The 18,590-nt window shown below is 61.5% G+C and overlaps 2 protein-coding genes across 4 annotated transcripts in view; one reads left to right on the forward strand and one right to left on the reverse strand.

Annotated features, from left to right (window-relative positions):
- Positions 1–225: 225 nt before the first annotated feature.
- Positions 226–6,880, reverse strand: COQ10A (coenzyme Q10A). Its single transcript, XM_058822013.1, has 5 exons — positions 6,795–6,880; positions 4,350–4,487; positions 3,135–3,327; positions 1,372–1,473; positions 226–1,281 (listed from the first exon to the last, which is right to left on the reverse strand). The coding sequence occupies exons 1-5, from the start codon at positions 6,872–6,874 to the stop codon at positions 1,114–1,116; spliced, it is 681 nt and encodes a 226-aa protein (XP_058677996.1). The 5' UTR covers positions 6,875–6,880; the 3' UTR covers positions 226–1,113.
- Positions 6,881–8,259: 1,379 nt separating this feature from the next.
- Positions 8,260–18,590, forward strand: part of ANKRD52 (ankyrin repeat domain 52) — a 60,147-nt gene continuing 49,816 nt past the window's right edge. For all 3 annotated transcript variants that reach the window (XM_058822033.1, XM_058822036.1, XM_058822037.1), the window contains exons 1-8: positions 8,260–8,340; positions 10,218–10,301; positions 12,055–12,133; positions 13,156–13,226; positions 13,995–14,195; positions 15,455–15,542; positions 16,380–16,522; positions 18,341–18,553. In XM_058822033.1, the coding sequence (XP_058678016.1) occupies positions 8,314–8,340; positions 10,218–10,301; positions 12,055–12,133; positions 13,156–13,226; positions 13,995–14,195; positions 15,455–15,542; positions 16,380–16,522; positions 18,341–18,553 (906 nt within the window). In that variant the 5' untranslated portion in view covers positions 8,260–8,313. The remainder of the gene's footprint in view (positions 8,341–10,217; positions 10,302–12,054; positions 12,134–13,155; positions 13,227–13,994; positions 14,196–15,454; positions 15,543–16,379; positions 16,523–18,340; positions 18,554–18,590) is intronic.

The following is an 18,590-nucleotide window of genomic DNA, read 5'->3' on the forward strand; positions in this document are numbered from 1 at the left end:
ACAAACCACCCCCCCAAATCCCTTCCCTTGGTGCCCCCACCCCACCTGGGGGTCCCAGCATGCAGCCCCCACCCCAAAACCCCCCCTCAATGAGGAGCAGGAGGCTGCTGACCCTTGGAAAATTCTCTTTATTGGCCTGGCCAAGCCTTTCCTTCCTTGGGCCAGGGGGGGCTCAGGGACCCCCTCACCCCCCCCGGGGGGGGCTCTGTGGTTAAAGGGGGGGGGGAGGAGCTGAGACCTTCCCCCCCCCCCCCCAAAATAGGGGTGGGGTCGCTGGGGGGGGTGGGGACCGTGGGGGTGATGGGGGGGGGCAGCAGGAGCCGCCCCCTCCCCACCCTGTGCGTGTGGCTTGTGCAAAGTGTGCGATGGTTTTGGGTGGGTGGGTGGGGGGCTCCTCCTTCCCTTTTTTTGTTCCTTGGGGAGGAATTGGGGAGGGGTCCCAGCAGCTTTTCCCACCCCCTCCCTGTTCCTCTAGCGGAGCTGCCCCCGTTGGGGCCCTCCAGCGTGGCTGAGGAGTTGAAAAAGAACCAAAAAAAGGGTAAAAAAAAAAAAAATTAACCAAAATTGAAACCCCAAAATCAGCTCCTGGGATTAGGGGAGGGGTCCCAGCAGCTTTTCCCTCACCCATCCCAGAGCACAGCAGGAGCTGCCCCCATTGAGGCCCTCCAGCCTGGCTGAGGAGCTTAAAAACAACAAAAATGGTTAAAAATAAAGAAAAAAAAAAAAACAAAAACAAAACTTAAAACCCAAAATCAGCTCCTGGGATTGAGGGGAGGGGGCTCACAGCAGCTTTTCCACCCCCTCCCCATTCCTACCAGAGCTGCCCCCATCAGGGCCCTCCAGCCTGGCTGAGGAGCTTAAAAAGAACCAAAAAAGGGTTAAAAAAAAAAAAAAACCCAAAAAAACCAAACCAACAACAAAACCAAAACTTAAAGCCCCAAATCAGCTGCAAAATCAGCTGCTGGGATCGAGGGCAGGGGGCTCACAGCAGCCCCGGGGGGGGCGTTGAGGCAACAGCAGCGGAGGAGAAGAAACGCACTTGGTTGAATAAATATTTTTGGGGGGGTTCGGGCTCGGGGCGGGCCCCGCTCCGTCCCTCACGTCTGGTGTCCCTCACGTCTGGTGCACCTCGTGGAACATCAGCTCCCGCGGGATTCGCGTCTCGGGCCCGAAGTTTTTGGCCGCTCGGCGCTCGAAGGCGGCCACCATCTGCTTGACCACCTCGTCGAAGAACACGGTGGCCAGCTGGGAGTGCAGCAGGGAGCGGAACTCGAAGGAGATCTGAGGAGGAAGAGGAGGAGGAGGAGGAAGAGGTGAGGGTGGGTGGGTGAGCTCGGCCTTCCCCCGGGGGGAGCCGGGCCGGGCTCGTACCGAGAAATCCACGGTGCTGGTGCGGGGGTAGCCGGGGATGCCGGGGCTGAAGCGCCAGTTGGTCTCCAGGTGGTTGAAGAGGCGCCCGTCGGTGCAGACGGCCTGGGGAGGGAGAGACGGGAGAGACGGGGGATCAGGGGGGCACCGGGAGCTCAGGGGGGCACCGGGATCATCCCCGGGGATGGGAAACACTCCCAGATTCAGCCCGGCCTGGGGAGGGAGAGACGGGGATCAGGGGGGCACCGGGAGCTCAGGGGGGCACCAGGATCATCCCGGCCTGGGGAGGGAGACACGGGGGATCAGGGGGGCACCGGGAGCCACCGGGATCATCCCTGGGGATGGGAAACACTCCCAGATTCAGCCCGGCCTGGGGAGGGAGAGACGGGGATCGGGGGGCACCGGGATCATCCCGGCCTGGGGAGGGAGAGATGGGGATCAGGGGGGCACCGGGAGCCACCTGGGACCAACCGGGATCATCCCGGCCTGGGGAGGGAGAGACGGGGATCAGGGGGGCACCGGGATCATCCCCGAGGATGGGAAACACTCCCAGATTCAGCCCGGGAGAGATGGGAGCTCAGGGGGGCACCGGGAGCTCAGGGGGCACCGGGAGCCACCGGGATCATCCCCGGGGATGGAAAACCCTCCTGGGTCCAGCCCAGCCTGGGGAATGGGAAATGGGAGCTCAGGGGGGCACCAGGAGCCACCGAGGACCACCAGGACCATCCCTGAGGATGGGAAAACCCTCCCAGGTCCAGCCTGGCCTGGGGAGGGGGAAATGGGAGCTCAGGGAGCACCGGGGAGCACCGGGATCATCCTCGAGGATGGGAAACTCTCCCGGGTCCAGCCTGGTCTGAGATTCCCCTGAGCCGCGTCCTGGACACCTCTGAACTTCCCCGGGCACTTCCAAAGCCTGAGAGCTCTTTCCATGGGGAAATTCCAAACTGAACTGCCCTGGAACGACCTGAGGCTCTTTTTCCTTCTCCCGTTCTTCCCTGGGAGCAGATCCTGAGCCTGTTGTCCCATCAGGGAGTTGGGTGAAAATTTCCCCCTGAGCCTCCTTCCCTCCAGGCAGTTCCAAAGCATGACCAGCTCTTCCAGGAGGAAATTCCTCCTGATGTCCATCCTGACCCTCTCCTGGAGGAATTTGGAGCTGGTCCCTCTCACCCTGGTACTCTCTGGGAGCTGATCCTGACCCTGCTCTCCCATCAGAGATTTGTGGGGTGAAAATTCCCTCCTGATCCTCCTGTTCTCCAGACACTTCCACCACCTTTGCCCGGAGGAAATTTCCCTGGTGTCCAACCTGAACCTCTCCCCTGGGAGCAGATCCTGACCCTGGGGTGAAAATTCCTCTCTGAGTCTCCTGTTCCAGGCAGTTCCAAAGCCTGACCACCTTTTATTCCTGCTGATGTCTACCCTGAACTTCTCCTGGAGGAATTTGGAGCTGTTCCTTCTTCTCCTGCTGTTCCTGGGAGCAGATCCCAACCCCACTCTCCCATTAAGGACTTGTGGGGTGAAAATTCCCCTCCTGCACCTCTTTCCCTCCAGGCAGTTCCAAAGCTTGACCACATTTTCCACGAGGAAATTCCTTCTCACGTCCATCCTGAACCTGGGGCTGTTCCTGGGAGCAGATCCCAACCCCACTCTCCCATCAGGGACTTGTGGGGTGAAAATTCCCCTCCTGCACCTCTTTCCCTCCAGGCTGAGCCCCTTCCCAGCTCCCTCAGGGTTTCTCCAGAACCTTCTCCAGCCCGTCCTGAGCTCACCTTGACCAGGTGGGGCCGCACCAGGGTGACGATGGAGGTGTAGCACTCCAGCACGGGCGGGAACCCCACCTCCAGCTGGGCCTTGAGGTGGCCCTGGCGCCGCGACACCACCACGGATTTCTTGCACCAGGGCACGAAGTTCTTGTAGTCCTCCACGTTGGCCACCACGTCGTACATCTCCTGCATGGAGTACCTGAAAGGGACACGGACGGGTTGGGCTGGGCTGGGATTGGGGTTGACTGGGGCTGGGGCTGGGGTTGGGGTCCGGGCTGGGCTGAGCTCAGAGCTGGGGTCAGGGTTGGGATTGGGGTCAGGGTTGTGGTCAGGGCTGGGGTTGGGATTGGGGCTGGGATTGGGATTGGGGCCGAGGCTGCTATTGGGGCTGGGATTGGGGCTGGGATTGGGGTTGGGATTGGGGTTGGGCTGGGGTCTGAGTTGGGGTTGGGATTGGGGATGGGGTTGAGGTTGGGGTTGGGGCTGAAGCCATGACTGGGGTCGGAGTTGAGTCTGGGGTCAGGGCTGGGATTGGGGTTGGGCTGGGGTCTGAGTTGGGATTGGGATTGAGATTGGAGCTGGTGTTGGCCTGGGGCTCGGACTGGGATTAGGGTCGGGGCTGGGATTGGGGCTGGGCTGGGGCTGGGGTCTGAGTTGGGGTTGGGATTGGGGCTGGGGTTGAGGTTGGGGTTGGGGCTGAAGCCATGATTGGAGTTGGGGCTGGGGCTGGTGTCAGGATTGGGGTCAGAGTTGGGGCTGGGATTGGGGCTGAGGCCATGACTGGGGTCGGAGTTGAGTCTGGGGTCTGAGTTGGGGTTGGGATTGGAGCTGGTGTTGGCCTGGGGCTCGGACTGGGATTGGGGTTGGGGCTGGGATTGGGGTCGGGGCTTGGGTTGAGCTGGGGCTGGAGTTGGGATTGGGGTTGAGGCCGGGATTGGGGCTGAGGTTGAGCAAGTCTGGAGCCAGGGTTGGGAGCCCAGCTGCAGCTCCCAGCCCAATCCCAATCCCAATCCCAACCCCAGCCCTGACCCCAACCCCAGCCCCAGTTTTGACCTTAACTCCAGTTCCAACCCCAATCACAACCCCAGCCCCAGCTCCAATCCCAAATCCTGCCAAAATCTCAGGGGTCCCTGACCCCAACCTTGACCCTGACTTTAACCTCAACCCCAACCCCAGCCCCAAACCCGGTTCCGTCCCCACCCCAGCCCCGGTGTCACCCACCCGATGATCCGTCTCTCCGAGTACTCCTTGCGTTTGTTGCTGAGGCTCAGGAAGCCCCGGCTGGGCTGAGCTCGGGGCTCCCAGGCCACCACGGGCCGGGCCGGGCGGGCCGGGCGGAGCCCGCACGGGAACGCGTGCCTGGGGGGACACCGGGGACAACGGGGTGGCACCGGCAGCACCGGGACGTGCGGCAGCCCCGGGAGCACCTTGGGGCCCTTCCTGAGCTCTCAAATCCTTCCAGGGATTCCCAAATCCCTCCCAGGGATTCCCAGGTCCCTCCCAGAGCTGCCCAAGTCCCTCCAGAACCTCACAGGCCCCTCCAGAGCTTCCCAAATTTCTTTCAGAGCTCCCCAAATCCCTCAAGAACTACCCAGGCCCCTCCAGAGCTTCCCAGATTCCTACAGAGTTTCTCGGGTCCCTTCCAGAGATTCCCAAATCCCTCCCAGCCATCCCAAATCCCTCCAGGGCTTCCTCAGGTCCCTTCCAGGGTTTCCCAAATCCTTTCCAGGGTTTCCTAAATCCTTTCAGAGCTGCCCAAGTCCCTCCCAGGCTTTCCAAATCCCTTCTAGGGTTTCCCAAACCCCTCCAGAGCTCCCCAAATCCCTTCCATACCATCCCAAGCCCCTCCAGACCATTCCCAGCCCATTCCCACCTGGCCTGGGTCCCTTCCTGATCAGCTCAGATCCTTCCAGTCCTTCCCTGGTCCTTTCTGGACTGGCCCAGGTCCCTTCCAGACCATCCCAAATCCCTTCCAAACCATCCCAAACCCCTTCAGACCATCCCAGGCCCCTTCCAGACCATCCCAAGCCCTTTCCAGGCAGCCTTAGGTCCCTTTCTGACCTTCCCAAACTCCTTCAGACCATCCTAAACCCCTTCCAGACCAGCTCAGGCTCTTCCCTGACCATCCCAGGTCCCTTCCAGAGCTCCCCAAACCCCTTCAGACCCCCCCAAGCTCCTTCCAGACCATCCCAGGTGCATTTCTGACCTTCCCAAACCCCCTCAGACCATCCCAAACCCCTTAGACCAGCTCAGGCTCTCTCCAGGTGTGCCCAGGTCCCTTCCAGACCATCCCAAACCCCTCAGACCATCCCAAACCCCTTCAGACCATCCCAAACCCCTCAGAACCATCCCAAACCCCTCAGACCATCCCAAACCCCTTCCAGACCATCCCAAACCCCCTCAGACCATCCCAAACCCCTCAGACCATCCCAAACCCCTCAGACCATCCCAAACCCCTCAGACCATCCCAAACCCCCTCAGACCATCCCAAACCCCTTCCAGAGCACCTCAGGCTCTCTCCAGATGTGCCCAGGTCCCTTCCTGAACTTCGAGGTCCCTTTCTGACCTTCCCAAACCCCCTCAGACCATCCCAAACCCCTCAGAACCATCCCAAACCCCTCAGACCATCCCAAACCCCCTCAGACCATCCCAAACCCCCTCAGACCATCCCAAACCCCTCAGAACCATCCCAAACCCCTCAGACCATCCCAAACCCCTTCCAGACCATCCCAAACCCCTTCAGACCATCCCAAACCCCTTCAGACCATCCCAAACCCCTCAGAACCATCCCAAACCCCTTCAGACCATCCCAAACCCCTTCCAGACCATCCCAAACCCCTTCCAGAGCACCTCAGGCTCTCTCCAGATGTGCCCAGGTCCCTTCCTGAACTTCGAGGTCCCTTTCTGACCTTCCCAAACCCCTCAGACCATCCCAAACCCCTCAGACCATCCCAAACCCCCTCAGACCATCCCAAACCCCTCAGAACCATCCCAAACCCCCTCAGACCATCCCAAACCCCTCAGACCACCCCAAGCTCCTTCCAGACAACCTTGGGTCCCTTTTAGACCATCCCAGGTCCCTTCCTGACCTCTCCCGGTCCCTCCCGGTCCGGGATTCCTCCCCGGTGCCGGTCCCGGGGCAGGAGGAGGAGGAAGGGCCGGGGAACGCGACCCGGGGACAGCTGATCCCGGCGGGGACCCGCGCCCGGTGCCGCTCCCGGGGCCGATCCCGGTGCCGTTCCCGGGGCTGATGCCGCCCTCCCCACCGGAACCACCGGGTCCCCGTGTCACTGTCCCCGAGCGGAGGTCACGGCCGCGGGGACGCAGCCGGTGCCGCCTCTCCCGGTGACACCGGGGCTCGGTTCCGCCGTGACCCCTCGTACCGGCCCGCTCCCAGTGTTCCCACACCGGGTTCGCTCCAAGGTCAGCCCCTCCCAGCCCTTCCGGTGGAACCGGGACGGGCCCCACCGGGACCCACCGGGATCCCCGAGCCGGTCCCACCGGGACCTCCCGGTTCCGACAAGGTGCCCCAGGATCACCGCGCTCCGTGGGGACCGGGAGCGCTGCCAGGCTCGGAGAAACCCCCGCAGCACCATCGCCGCCCCGGGCCCGCCCCGGTGCCCCCGGGGCCGGTGTGACCTCCGGGTCGCCGCCGCCGCCGCTCACCTGCCGGGCGGGGCCGCCGCGGCCCGCAGGCGCTGCCGCGCCCCGAGCTGGAGGGCCCCGCGGAGCCGCCGGGCCGCCATCACCGGGCCGGGACCGCGGCCGGGCCGGAACCGGGACCGGGCCGGGACGCGGCGCCGCCGCCGCCCTGACCTCTCACCCCGTGACGTCACCGCGTCGCCATAGCGGCGGGCACGTCAAGGGGCGGGGCGAGGCGACACCTCCCTAGCGAGGAATGATGGGAGTTGTAGTCGGGGGTGCGCGAGGCATGATGGGGAATGTAGTGCGGGGCGGGGCTGCGGCTGCCGCGGGATCGGGATCCAACCGGGACCGACCGGGACTACCCAGCCCGGGGCTGCCGGGGGTGGGCTCTGCCCCAGGGGGTGCCCACGGTGCTATGTCCCGGTAACGGCTCCGCTCCGAACCGGGCAGAGGGACCGGGGAACACAGAACCTGCGGGAGCTGTGCGGCCCAGTGCCACCCAGTACAGCCCAACACATCCCAGTGTCTCCCAGTGCAGCCCACTACATCCCAGTACAGGCCCAGTTCAGCCCAGTGTCTCCCAGTAATTCCCAGTTCAGCCCAGCACAGCCCTGGGCCTCCCAGTGTCTCCCAGTTCAGCCCAGACCAGCTCAGCATTACCCAGTGCCAACCAGTCCCACCCGGCACAGCCCAGCCCAGCTCATCCCAGTATGGCCCAGTTCAGTCCAGTTCCTCCCAGCACATCTCAGTTCAGCCCAGTTCATCCCAGCTCATCCCAGTATGGCCCAGTTCATCCCAGCACATCCCAGTTCAGCCCAGGGAGGGACAGAGGTTGCACATGGGACCCCCAGGACCCTCTGCCACCATTCCAGAGCCCTTTGGGGTGGAGGAGCTGCTGCTCAGGGACTCCCTCCGGACAGAGCCCTCAGAGGGGATGGAGGTGGCACATGGGACCCCCAGGACCCTCTCCCACCACCCCACCATTCTTCAGGCTGGGGGAGCCACTGTCCCGGGACCCCCGGGATTACCGACAGCTGCTCATGTATGTGATTCCCACCGGGAACATCCCAGAGCAGAGACCCCCGGGATCCCCAGGATTACCGGGAGCCCTTCATGGGTGTGATTCCCACCGGGGACATTCCAGAGCATCAACCTCCGGGACCCCCGGGACCTCTGGTGTTACCGACATCCCTCATGGATTCCCACCGGGCACATCCCTGAGAGGGTCAGAGCAGCAACCCCCGGGACCCCCGGTATTACCGGGATTACCGACATCCCTCATGGATTCCCACCGGGCACACCCCAGAGCAGCGACCCCCGGGATTACCGGGACAGCCGCTCCCCGCTGCCCCCCGTCCTGCTCCAGCCGTGTCCCCCCGGGCTCTGCCGCTGCCCCGGGGCCGCCCCCGCCGCCGCCGCCGCCGTTCGGGCCCGGTGGGCGGCGCATCCCCGGCGCTCCATCCCCGCCCCGCAGCCGCCCGAGCGGAGCCGCCGCGGCCGGACCCGATGCCGGGAGCTGGGCGCTGAGGGCGGCCCCGACATGGGGGTTCTCAGCATCACGGACCAGGTACGGCTGCCGTTCCCCCGTCCTTCCTTCCTTCCTTCCCCCGGCTGATCCCGCTCGCTGCCGCCGCCGCCGCCGCGCCTCGGCCGGGCCGCGCCGCTACGGCAGCCCGGGGATGTGCGGCCTAGCGCGGCTCCGCCACCGGGCCCTGCCCGCCGCCGCCCCAGGCCGCGGGCTTCGCTCCGCCGAGCCCTCCCCGCTGCTCCCGGTCCTGCTGCAGCTCCGGGACGGGCCGGGGTCGCCGTTTGGAGCCGCTCTGGCCGTGCCCGCCGGGCCCAGCGCGGGCCGGGCCGGGAACGGGAACGGGAGAGCGCCGGGGATGGGAGCCTCAGAACGGGGAACGGGAGAGCCCCGGGAATGGCAGGATCTCGGGAATGGGAGCCTCAGAACCGGGAACGGCAACGGGAGAACGCCAGGGTTGGGAGCACCGGGCCGGGAACGGGAGAGCGCCGGGAATGGCAGAATCCCGGGAAAGGGAGAGCGCTGGGAACGGGACCCCCGGGCCGGGAACAGGAGAATCCCAGGGCTGGGACATCCCGGGCCGGGAACGGGAGAGCCCCGGGAATGGGACCCCGGGGCCGGGAATGTGAAGCATGACTGGGGGATCCTGCCCTCGGAGAGCCCCGGGAATGGGACCCCCGACCCTGGAACGGGAGAGCTCCCGGGATGGGACCCTCTGGCTCTGGGGACCCTCGGGAGGGACCCCCCAGCCCAGGGACTGCGGAGCGTTGAGGGAGGGTCCTGGTCCCGGGACCCCCTCGGGCTGGGAACGGTGGAGCCCCCGCGAATGGGATTGGGAATAGGAGAGCCCTGGGAATGGCAGAGCCCTGGGAATGGGAAACTTGGACTGGGAACAGGAGATCCCTGGGGTTGGGACACCTGGATCAGGAATGGGACAATCACAGGAATGGGAGAAATCCAGGAATGGGATCCCCCGGCCTTGAAACAGGAGAATCTTGGGAATGGGACCCGTGGATCAGGAACAGGAGATTCCTGGGATTACGATACCTGGATCAGGAACAGGAGAGCCCCAGGAATGGCAGAACCCATGGTCCAGGAATGGGTGACTCCTGGGGACACCCATGGACCAGGAACAGCGGAGCTCCCAGGGTTGGGACATCTGCATCAGGAACGGGAGAATCCCAGGAATGGGAGAACTCCAGGAACGGGATCCCGCAGTCCTGGAATGGCAGAACTCTGGGAATGGGAGAACCCTGGGGCTGGGACCCCTGGATCAGGAACGGGAGAACCCCAGGAATGGCTGAACCCCGTTCCAGCTGTGTCCCCGTCACTGTCACCACCTGTTCCAGCTGTGTCCCCATCAGTGTCACCCTTCATTCCAGCTCTGTCGCTGTCACCCCTCATCGTGTCCCCATGACTGTCACCCCCTGTTCCAGCTGTGTCCCCTCTCTCTGTCACCTCTCCCTGTGTCCCCATCACTGTCCCCCCTCGTTCCAGCTGTGTCACTGTCACCTCTACTTGTGTCACTGTCACTGTCACCCCCTATTCCAGCTGTGTCACTGTCACTGTCACCCCTCATTGTGTCCCCATCACTGTCCCATTCCAGCTGTGTCACTGTCCCCCCATTCTGTTCCAGCTGTGTCACTGTCCCATTCCAGCTGTGTCACTGTCCCCCCATTCCGTTCCAGCTGTGTCACTGTCCCATTCCAGCTGTGTCACTGTCCCCCCATTCTGTTCCAGCTGTGTCACTGTCCCATTCCAGCAGTGTCACTGTCCCATTCCAGCTGTGTCACTGTCCCCCCATTCCGTTCCAGCAGTGTCACTGTCCCATTCCAGCTGTGTCACTGTCCCCCCATTCCATTCCAGCAGTGTCACTGTCCCATTCCAGCTGTGTCACTGTCCCCTCTGTGTCCCCGCAGCCCCCTCTGGTCCAAGCCATCTTTAACCGGGATGTGGAGGAGGTTCGGTCGCTGCTCAATCAGAAGGAGAACATCAATGTGCTGGTGAGTGAGGGCCTGCTGCTGCTGCTGCTGCTGCTGCTGCTGCTGCTGCTGCTGCTGCTGCCAAACCTCACCCAGGGCTCCCAGATCCCTGCCATCCCCATCCCATCAATCCCACAGATCCCATAAATCCCATCCCATCCTATCCCGTAAATCCCATCCCATCTCCATCCCCGTTCACATCCCATAAATCCCATCAATCCCACAAATCCCATCCCCATCCCAGTCCCTCCCAGTCTGTCCCAATCCCATCCCAGTCCCTCCCAGTCCTTCCCATCCCCATCCCATAAATCCCATCCCCAGCCCCATCCCAGTCTCTCCCAGCCCCATCCCAGTCCCTCCCACTCCCATCCCATAAATCCCATCCCATCTCCATCCCCATCCACATCCCATAAATCCCACAAATCCCATCCTATCCCATAAATCCTATAAATCCCATCCCATCCCAAAATCCCATCCCAAAATCCCATCCACATCCCATAAATCCCATCCTATGGATCCCATCCCATCCCCTCCCATAAATCCCATCCCATCCCATTCCAAAATCCCATAAATCCCATAAATTCCATCCCATCCCCATCCTCATCCCAGTATCTGCCACCCTTTCCCAGTCCCTCCCAACCACATCCCAATCCCATCCCAGTCCCTCCCAGTCCCTCCCAGTCCTTCCCATCCCCATCCCATAAATCCCACCCCAATCCCAGCCCCATCCCAGTCTCTCCCAGTCCATCCCAACCCCATCCCAGTCCCTCCCAATCTCTCCCAATTCCTCCAGTCCCATCCCAGTCTCTCCCAGTCCATCCCAGTCCCTCCCATCCCCATCCCCATCCCATAAATCCCATCCCAATCCCCAGCCCCATCCCAGTCCCGCCCAGTCCCATCCCAATCTCTCCCACATTTCCCAATCCCTCCCAATCCCTCCCAGTCCCATCCCAGTCCCATCCCAGTCCCTTCCAGTCCATCCCAGTCCCTCCCAGTCCCATCCCAGTCCCATCCCAGTCCCATCCCAATCCCTCTCAGTCCCTCCCAGTCCCTCCCAACCCCATCCCAGTCCCTCCCAATCTCTCCCAATTCCTCCCAGTCCCATCCCATAAATCCCATCCCAATCCCCAGCCCCATCCCAGTCCCGCCCAGTCCCATCCCAATCTCTCCCACGTTTCCCAGTTCCATCCCAATCCCTCCCAGTCCCTCCAAGTCCCTCCCAGTCCCTTCCAGTCCCATCCCAGTCCCATCCCAGTCCATCCCAGTCCCTCCCAGTCCCATCCCAGTCCCATCCCAGTCCCATCCCAATCCCTCTCAGTCCCTCCCAGTCCCTCCCAACCCCATCCCAGTCCCTCCCAATCTCTCCCAATTCCTCCCAGTCCCATCCCAGTCTCTCTCAGTCCATCCCAGCCCCCTCCCAGTCCCTCCCATCCCCATCCCATAAATCCCATCCCAATCCCCAGCCCCATCCCAGTCCCGCCCAGTCCCATCCCAATCTCTCCCACGTTTCCCAGTTCCATCCCAATCCCTCCCAATCCCTCCCAGTCCCATCCCAGTCCCATCCCAATCTCTCCCACATTTCCCAGTCCCATCCCAGTCCCTCACAGTCCCGCCCAGTTCCATCCCAGTCCCTCCCAATCCCATCCCAGTCCCGCCCAGTCCCATCCCAATCTCTCCCACATTTCCCAGTCCATCCCAATCCCATCCCAGTCCCATCCCAGTCCCATCCCAGTCTCTCCCAGTCCCTCCCAGTTCACAGCTGTCCCCCCTGCAGGACCAGGAACGCCGGACCCCTCTCCACGCTGCTGCCTACATCGGAGACGTTGCAATCCTCGAGCTGCTCATCCTGTCAGGTGAGGGCCAGAACCCCAAAATCACTCCAAAACCATCTGTGGATCCCAGAGAAAATCCCCTAAAATCTGGAAAATCCCCTAAAATCTGTGGAGATCCCAAGAAAATCCCCTAAAATCTGTGGAGATCTGGAAAATCCCCTAAAATCTATGGAAATCCCAAGAAAATTCCCTAAAATCTGTGGAGATCCCAAGAAAATCCCCTAAAATCTGTGGATGCCAGAGAAAATCCCCTAAAATATGTGGAGATCCCAGAGAAAATCCCCTAAAATCTGTGGAGATCCCAGAGAAAATCCCCTAAAATCTGTAGGGATCTGGAAAATCTCCTAAAATCTGTGGATCCCAAACACTTGATCCCACAGATCCCATTTTGGGGTTGCCTTTGGGGTACATGGAGCCCCTGTTGGGTTTTGGGGATACTCTTGGGGTGCAGAGTGTACCTGTTATATTTTGGGGATTCCTTTGGGATTCAGCGTGTCCCCATTGGGTTTTGGGGATGCTTTTGGGATTCAGGATGTCCTCACTGAGTTTTGGGGATGCCTTTGGGGTACATGGAGGCCCTACTGGGTTTTGGGGATATTTTTGGGGTTACAGAGTGGCCCTGTTATGTTTTAGGGATACTTTTGGGGTGCAGAGTGTCCCTGTTATGTTTTGGGGAAACTTTTGGGATGCTGTTAGGTTTTAGGGATACCTTTGGGGTTCAGGCTGTCCCCATTGGGTTTTGGGGATACCTTTGGGGTGCAGAGTGTCTCTGTTATGTTTTGGGGATGCTTTTGGGATTCAGGGTGTCCCCGTTGAATTTTGGGGATACTCTTGGGGTTCAGAGAGCCCCTGTTGGGTTTTGTTGTTTCCACAAAATCCCCACCAAAATAACCAAAATTTTATCCCATTCCTCTCCATCTACAGAACCCCCTGGGGGATTTGGGATTTTTCCCTGCCTGTTGTGGGGGTTCAGGGCAGCAGTGAGGGACAGCTTTGGGGTTTTTTGGGGTGCTGAGGTGTTTTTTTGGGTGTGTCCCCCACAGGTGCTAACGTGAACGCCAAGGACACGGTGTGGCTGACGCCGCTGCACCGCGCCGCGGCCTCGCGCCACGAGGTGAGGGGTGAGAGGGGGAAAGTCCTGGGGGAAAAGGGGAAAAAATGGGATTTTGTGCTCCCCTTTCCTTCCTTTGGGGTTTGGGGAACAGGAAGTTATGGGGAAAAAAATTCTCCTTGGAAAAAAACTGCAACCCCACAGAGGGAAACCCCACAGAGGGAAATCCCACAGCAGGGAAATCCCACAGAGGGAAATCCCAGAGTGGGAAATCACAGAGAGGAAAATCCCACAGCAGGGAAATCCCAGAGTGGGAAATCACAGAGAGGAAAATCCCACAGCAGGGAAATCCCAGAGTGGGAAATCACAGAGAGGAAAATCCCACAGAAGGGAAATCCCAGAGTGGGAAATCCCACAGAGAGATATCCCAGAGTGGGAAGTCACAGAGGTAGAAATATAAAAGTGGGAAATTCCAGAGTGGGAAATCATACAGTGGGAAAATCCCATAGCAGGGAAACCCCACAGCAGGGAATCCCAGAGTGGGGAAATCCCACAGAGGGAAATCATAAAGTGGGAAATCCCACAGAGGGAAATCGAAATCACAGAGTGGGAAATCCCACAGAGGGAAACCCCACAGAGAGAAGTCCCAGAGTGGGGAATCACAGAGGTGGAAATCCCACAGCAGGGACATCCCAGAGTGGGCAATCATAAAGTGAGAAATCCCAGAGAGGGAAACCCCACAGAGGGAAACCCCCCTGTGCTCTGGGGTCGCCAGCTCCGGGACCCCCAGGATTTGGGGTCTGGAGCCTTTGCCCGTTTGGCACCCCACAGAAAGCCCTCCAGCTGCTCCTGAAGCACTCGGCCGATGCCAACGCGCGGGACAAGCACTGGCAGACCCCGCTGCACGTGGCCGCCGCCAACCGGGCCACCAAGTGCGTGGAGGCGCTGCTGCCGCTGCTCAGCACCGTCAACGTGGCCGACCGCACCGGGCGCACGGCGCTGCACCACGCCGTGCACAGCGGCCACCTGGAGGTGACACCGCCGGGACACCGGCACGGGGACACCGCGAGGGGACGGGGAAATCAGGGTGGGAAGGGATGGGGGTGGGCAGGGATATTGGGATGGACAGCAGGGACGTTGGGGTGGGCAGGAGCAGGGCAGACAGGGACATTGGGATGGGCAGGTTTGGGGCGGGCAGGGATTTTGGGGTGGGCAGGAACGGGGGTGGGAAGGGGTAGGGGTGGGCAGGAGGGACATAGGGATGGACAGGGACAGGGTGGGCAGGGACATTGGGGTGGGGAGGGATAGGGGTGGGCAGGAGGGACATTGAGATGGGCAGAGACATTAGGGTGGACAGGGACATTGGGGTGGGCAGGGACATCGGGGTGGGCAGGAGGGACATCGGGGTGGGCAGGGACATTCGGGTGGGCAGCAGAGACACAGGGATGGACAGGGACAGGGTGGGCAGGGATAGGGATAGGCTGGAGGGACATTGGCGCGGGCAGGGATGTTGGGGTGGGCAGGGAGGGACATTGGGGTGGGCACAGACAGAGGTGGGCAGCAGGGACATTGGGGTGATCCCAGATGTCAGAGTGGCCAGGGACATTGAGGTGGGCACAGACAGAGGTGGGCAGCAGGGACATTGGGGTGGGCAGCAGAGACATAGGGATGGAGGGACAGGGTGGGCAGGGATAGGGATAGGCTGGAGGGACATTGGGGCAGGCAGGGATGTTGGGGTGGGCAGGGACTTTAGGCTGGGTAGAGATAGGGTGGGCAGGGACATTGGGGTGGAGAGGGACAGGGACAGGCGGGGACATCAGGGTGGACAGGGACATCGGGATGGACAGGGACAGGGTGGGCAGGGACATTGGGGTGGGGAGGGATAGGGGTGGGCAGGAGGGACATTGAGATGGGCAGAGACATGAGGGTGGACAGGGACATCGGGATGGACAGGGACAGGGTGGGCAGGGACATTGGGGCAGGCAGGGATGTTTGGGTGGGCAGGGAGGGACATTGGGGTGGGCACAGACAGAGGTGGGCAGCAGGGACATTGGGGTGATCCCAGATGTCCGAGTGGCCAGGGACATTGAGGTGGGCACAGACAGAGGTGGCCAGCAGAGGCATCGGAGTGGACAGGGACATTGTGGTGGCCCTGGACATTAGGGAGGCCAAGGACGTCGGGGTCAGCGCAGACACGGGCGGACAGGGACATTGGGGTGGGCACTGACAGGGACATTGAGGTGGCAGGGAAATTGGGGTGGCCCTGCTGACACTGTCCCCACACCCCACAGATGGTGAACCTGCTGCTCAACAAAGGTGCCAGCCCCAGCACGTGTGACAAGAAGGACAGACAGCCCCTGCACTGGGCGGCCTTCCTGGGTAGGGGCTCCCTGCTGCTTTCACCTCCCTCTCCTGCTCTCCCACTCCCTCTCTCTCATCCCTTCTCCATCTCTCCCATTCCTCCTGTCCATCTCTCCCTTCTCTCCACATTTCCCACTCTTCATCTCTCCGTTCCCTCCATCTCTCCCACTCTTCCTCTCCATCTCTCCCATCCCTTCTCTCTCCCATCCCTTCTCTCCATCTCTCCCTTCTCCCCACATTTCCAAATTCCTCCTCTCCATCTCTCCTGTTCCTCCTCACCCCCCAATGTCACAAGGATTCTCCTCTCAGTGTCCCCCATCTCCCTGGTGTCCCCATCTCCCTGATGTCCTCGTTGTCCCCAGTGTCCCCCATCTCCCTGATGTTCCCCATCTCCCCAGTGTCCCCATCTTTGTCCCCCATCTCCCTGATGTCTCCCAGCTCCCCAATGTCCTCCATCTCCTTGGTGTCCCCATCTCCTTGGTGTCCTCGGTTTCCCTAGTGTCCCTACCTCCCCAATGTCCCCCATCTCCCCAGTGTCCCCATCTCTGTCCTCCATCTCCTCAATGTCCCCCATGTCCTCAGTGTCCCCCATCACTTCAGTGTCCCCAGTCTTCCCAGTCTCCTCATCTCCCCAGCATCCTCCATCTCTTTGGTGTCCCCCATCTCTTTGGTGTTCTCCATCTCCCTGGTGTCCCCATCTCCCTGATGTCCCCCATGTCCTCAGTGTCCCCTATCTCTCTTGTTTTTCCCTGTCTCCCCATTTCTCCCCAGTGTCCCCATGTCCCCAGTGTCCACCATCTCCCCATTGTCCCCGTTGTCCCCGCTGTCCCGTTGCTGTCACGGCTGTCCCCGCAGGTCACCTGGAGGTGCTGAAGCTGCTGGTGGCGCGCGGGGCCGATGTCATGTGCAAGGACAGGAAGGGTTACACGCTGCTGCACACGGCGGCCGCCAGCGGCCAGATCGAGGTCGTGCGTCACCTCCTCAGGCTGGGGGTGGAGGTGAGAGCCCAACACCTGCCCGGGGCTGGGAGAGGTGGGACGGGAGCTGCACACGTGGGGGCAGAGACCTTGGTGGTTCCCAAAGTCCCAAATCCCAAATCCGCTGGACTTCATCGTTTCTGCAGATCCAAGTTCTGTCACCCTGAGCAGCCCTGAGTGGTTCTCTGCTGCCTTTTTCCCGCCTAAATCCCAAATCCTGAGGGTTTTATTGGTCCCTGAGATCAAGGAACCAAATTCCTTCCCCCTGGGTGGTGACAGGAGCCCTGGGTGGTGACAGAAGCTTTGGGTTTCTCCATCTGGAAACCCTGGACCCCATGGATCCCTTGGGCCCCACAGATCCCATGGACACCACAACCCCCAGAGGTCCCACAGATACGATAGATCCCACAGCCCCCTCAGACCCCATGGACACCACAGATCCCATGGACCTCATGGACTCCATCTCTCCTGCACGGATCCCATGGACCCCACAGATGCTACAGACCCCGGGGACCCCACAGCCCCCACAGATCCCATAGACCCCACAGCCCCCACAGATCCCACAGACCCCACAGACCCCACAGATCCCACAGCCCCCACAGATCCCATAGACCCCACAGACCCCACAGACCCCATAGACCCCACAGACCCCACAGATCCCACAGATCCCACAGACCCCACAGACCCCACAGATCCCACAGCCCCCACAGATCCCACAGACCCCACAGATCCCACAGCCCCCACAGATCCCACAGCCCCCACAGATCCCACAGACCCCACAGCCCCCACAGATCCCACAGATCCCACAGACCCCACAGATCCGACAGCCCCCACAGATCCCATAGACCCCACAGATCCCACAGACCCCACAGACCCCACAGCCCCCACAGATCCCACAGACCCCACAGCCCCCACAGATCCCACAGATCCCACAGACCCCACAGACCCCACAGATCCCACAGCCCCCACAGATCCCATAGACCCTACAGATCCCATAGACCCCACAGCCCCCATAGATCCCATAGACCCCACAGCCCCCATAGATCCCATAGACCCCATAGATCCTATAGACCCCACAGCCCCCACAGATCCCATAGACCCCACAGACCCCACAGATCCTATTGACCCCATAGACCCTGTTGAGCCCCACAGCCCCCATTGACCCCATAGATCCACATACCCCACAGCCCCCACAAACCCCGTGGATCCCACAGACCCCATGGACACGACAAACCCCAAAGACCCATGGGATCTGTGGGGTCAACGGGGTCTATTGACCCCACAGACCCCATAGCCACCACAGACCCCGTTGACCCCACAGATCCAGTGTTTCCCACAGACCCCGTTGACCCCACAGATCCCATGGACCCCACAGACCCTGTTGACCCCACAAACCCCACAGATCCCATGGACCCCGTTAACCCCACAGACCCCCCAGCCCTCACAGACCCTGCTGACTCCACAGACCCCATGGACTCCCCAGCCCCCAGCCCCAGCCCAGAGATCCCATGGACCCCAAAGACCCCATTGACCCCACAGCCCCACTGCTCCCGCGTGCCCCCCAGAGCCCACAGACCCCACAAACTCCACAGACCCCACAAACCCCACATCCCCCTGGTGTCCCACAGATTGACGAGCCCAACTCCTTTGGGAACGCGGCGCTGCGCATCTCCCAGAGCCCCCACAGCCCTCACAGCCACCATTGACCCCATAGATCCACAGACCCCACAAACCCCACAGACCCCATGGACCCTGTTTACCCCACAAACCCCACAAACCCCACAAACCCCACAAACCCCACAAACCCCACAAACCCCACATCCCCTTCGTGTCCCGCAGATCGACGAGCCCAACTCCTTTGGGAACACGGCGCTGCACATCGCCTGCTACATGGGGCAGGACGCGGTGGCCAACGAGCTGGTCAACGTGGGGGCCAACGTCAACCAGCCCAACGAGAAGGGCTTCACCCCCCTGCACTTCGCCGCCGTCTCCACCAACGGCGCCCTGTGCCTCGAGATCCTCGTCAACAACGGCGCCGACGTCAACTTCCAGGTGGGCACCTCACATTTGGGGTCAACTTCCAGGTGGG

The sequence above is a fragment of the Ammospiza caudacuta genome, chromosome 31 (assembly GCF_027887145.1).
Source record: "Ammospiza caudacuta isolate bAmmCau1 chromosome 31, bAmmCau1.pri, whole genome shotgun sequence".
Taxonomy (NCBI): Eukaryota; Metazoa; Chordata; class Aves; order Passeriformes; family Passerellidae; genus Ammospiza; species Ammospiza caudacuta.

Excerpts from the sequence above, each read along its gene's own strand:
- COQ10A (XM_058822013.1), bottom strand. The coding sequence starts at position 6,874 with ATGGCGGCCCGGCGGCTCCGCGGGGCCCTCCAGCTCGGGGCGCGGCAG. Across the intron at positions 3,328-4,349 it reads TCGGAGAGACGGATCATCGG|GTACTCCATGCAGGAGATGT; the intron begins GTGGGTGACACC and ends TGTCCCTTTCAG. Across the intron at positions 1,282-1,371 it reads CCAGCACCGTGGATTTCTCG|ATCTCCTTCGAGTTCCGCTC; the intron begins GTACGAGCCCGG and ends CTTCCTCCTCAG.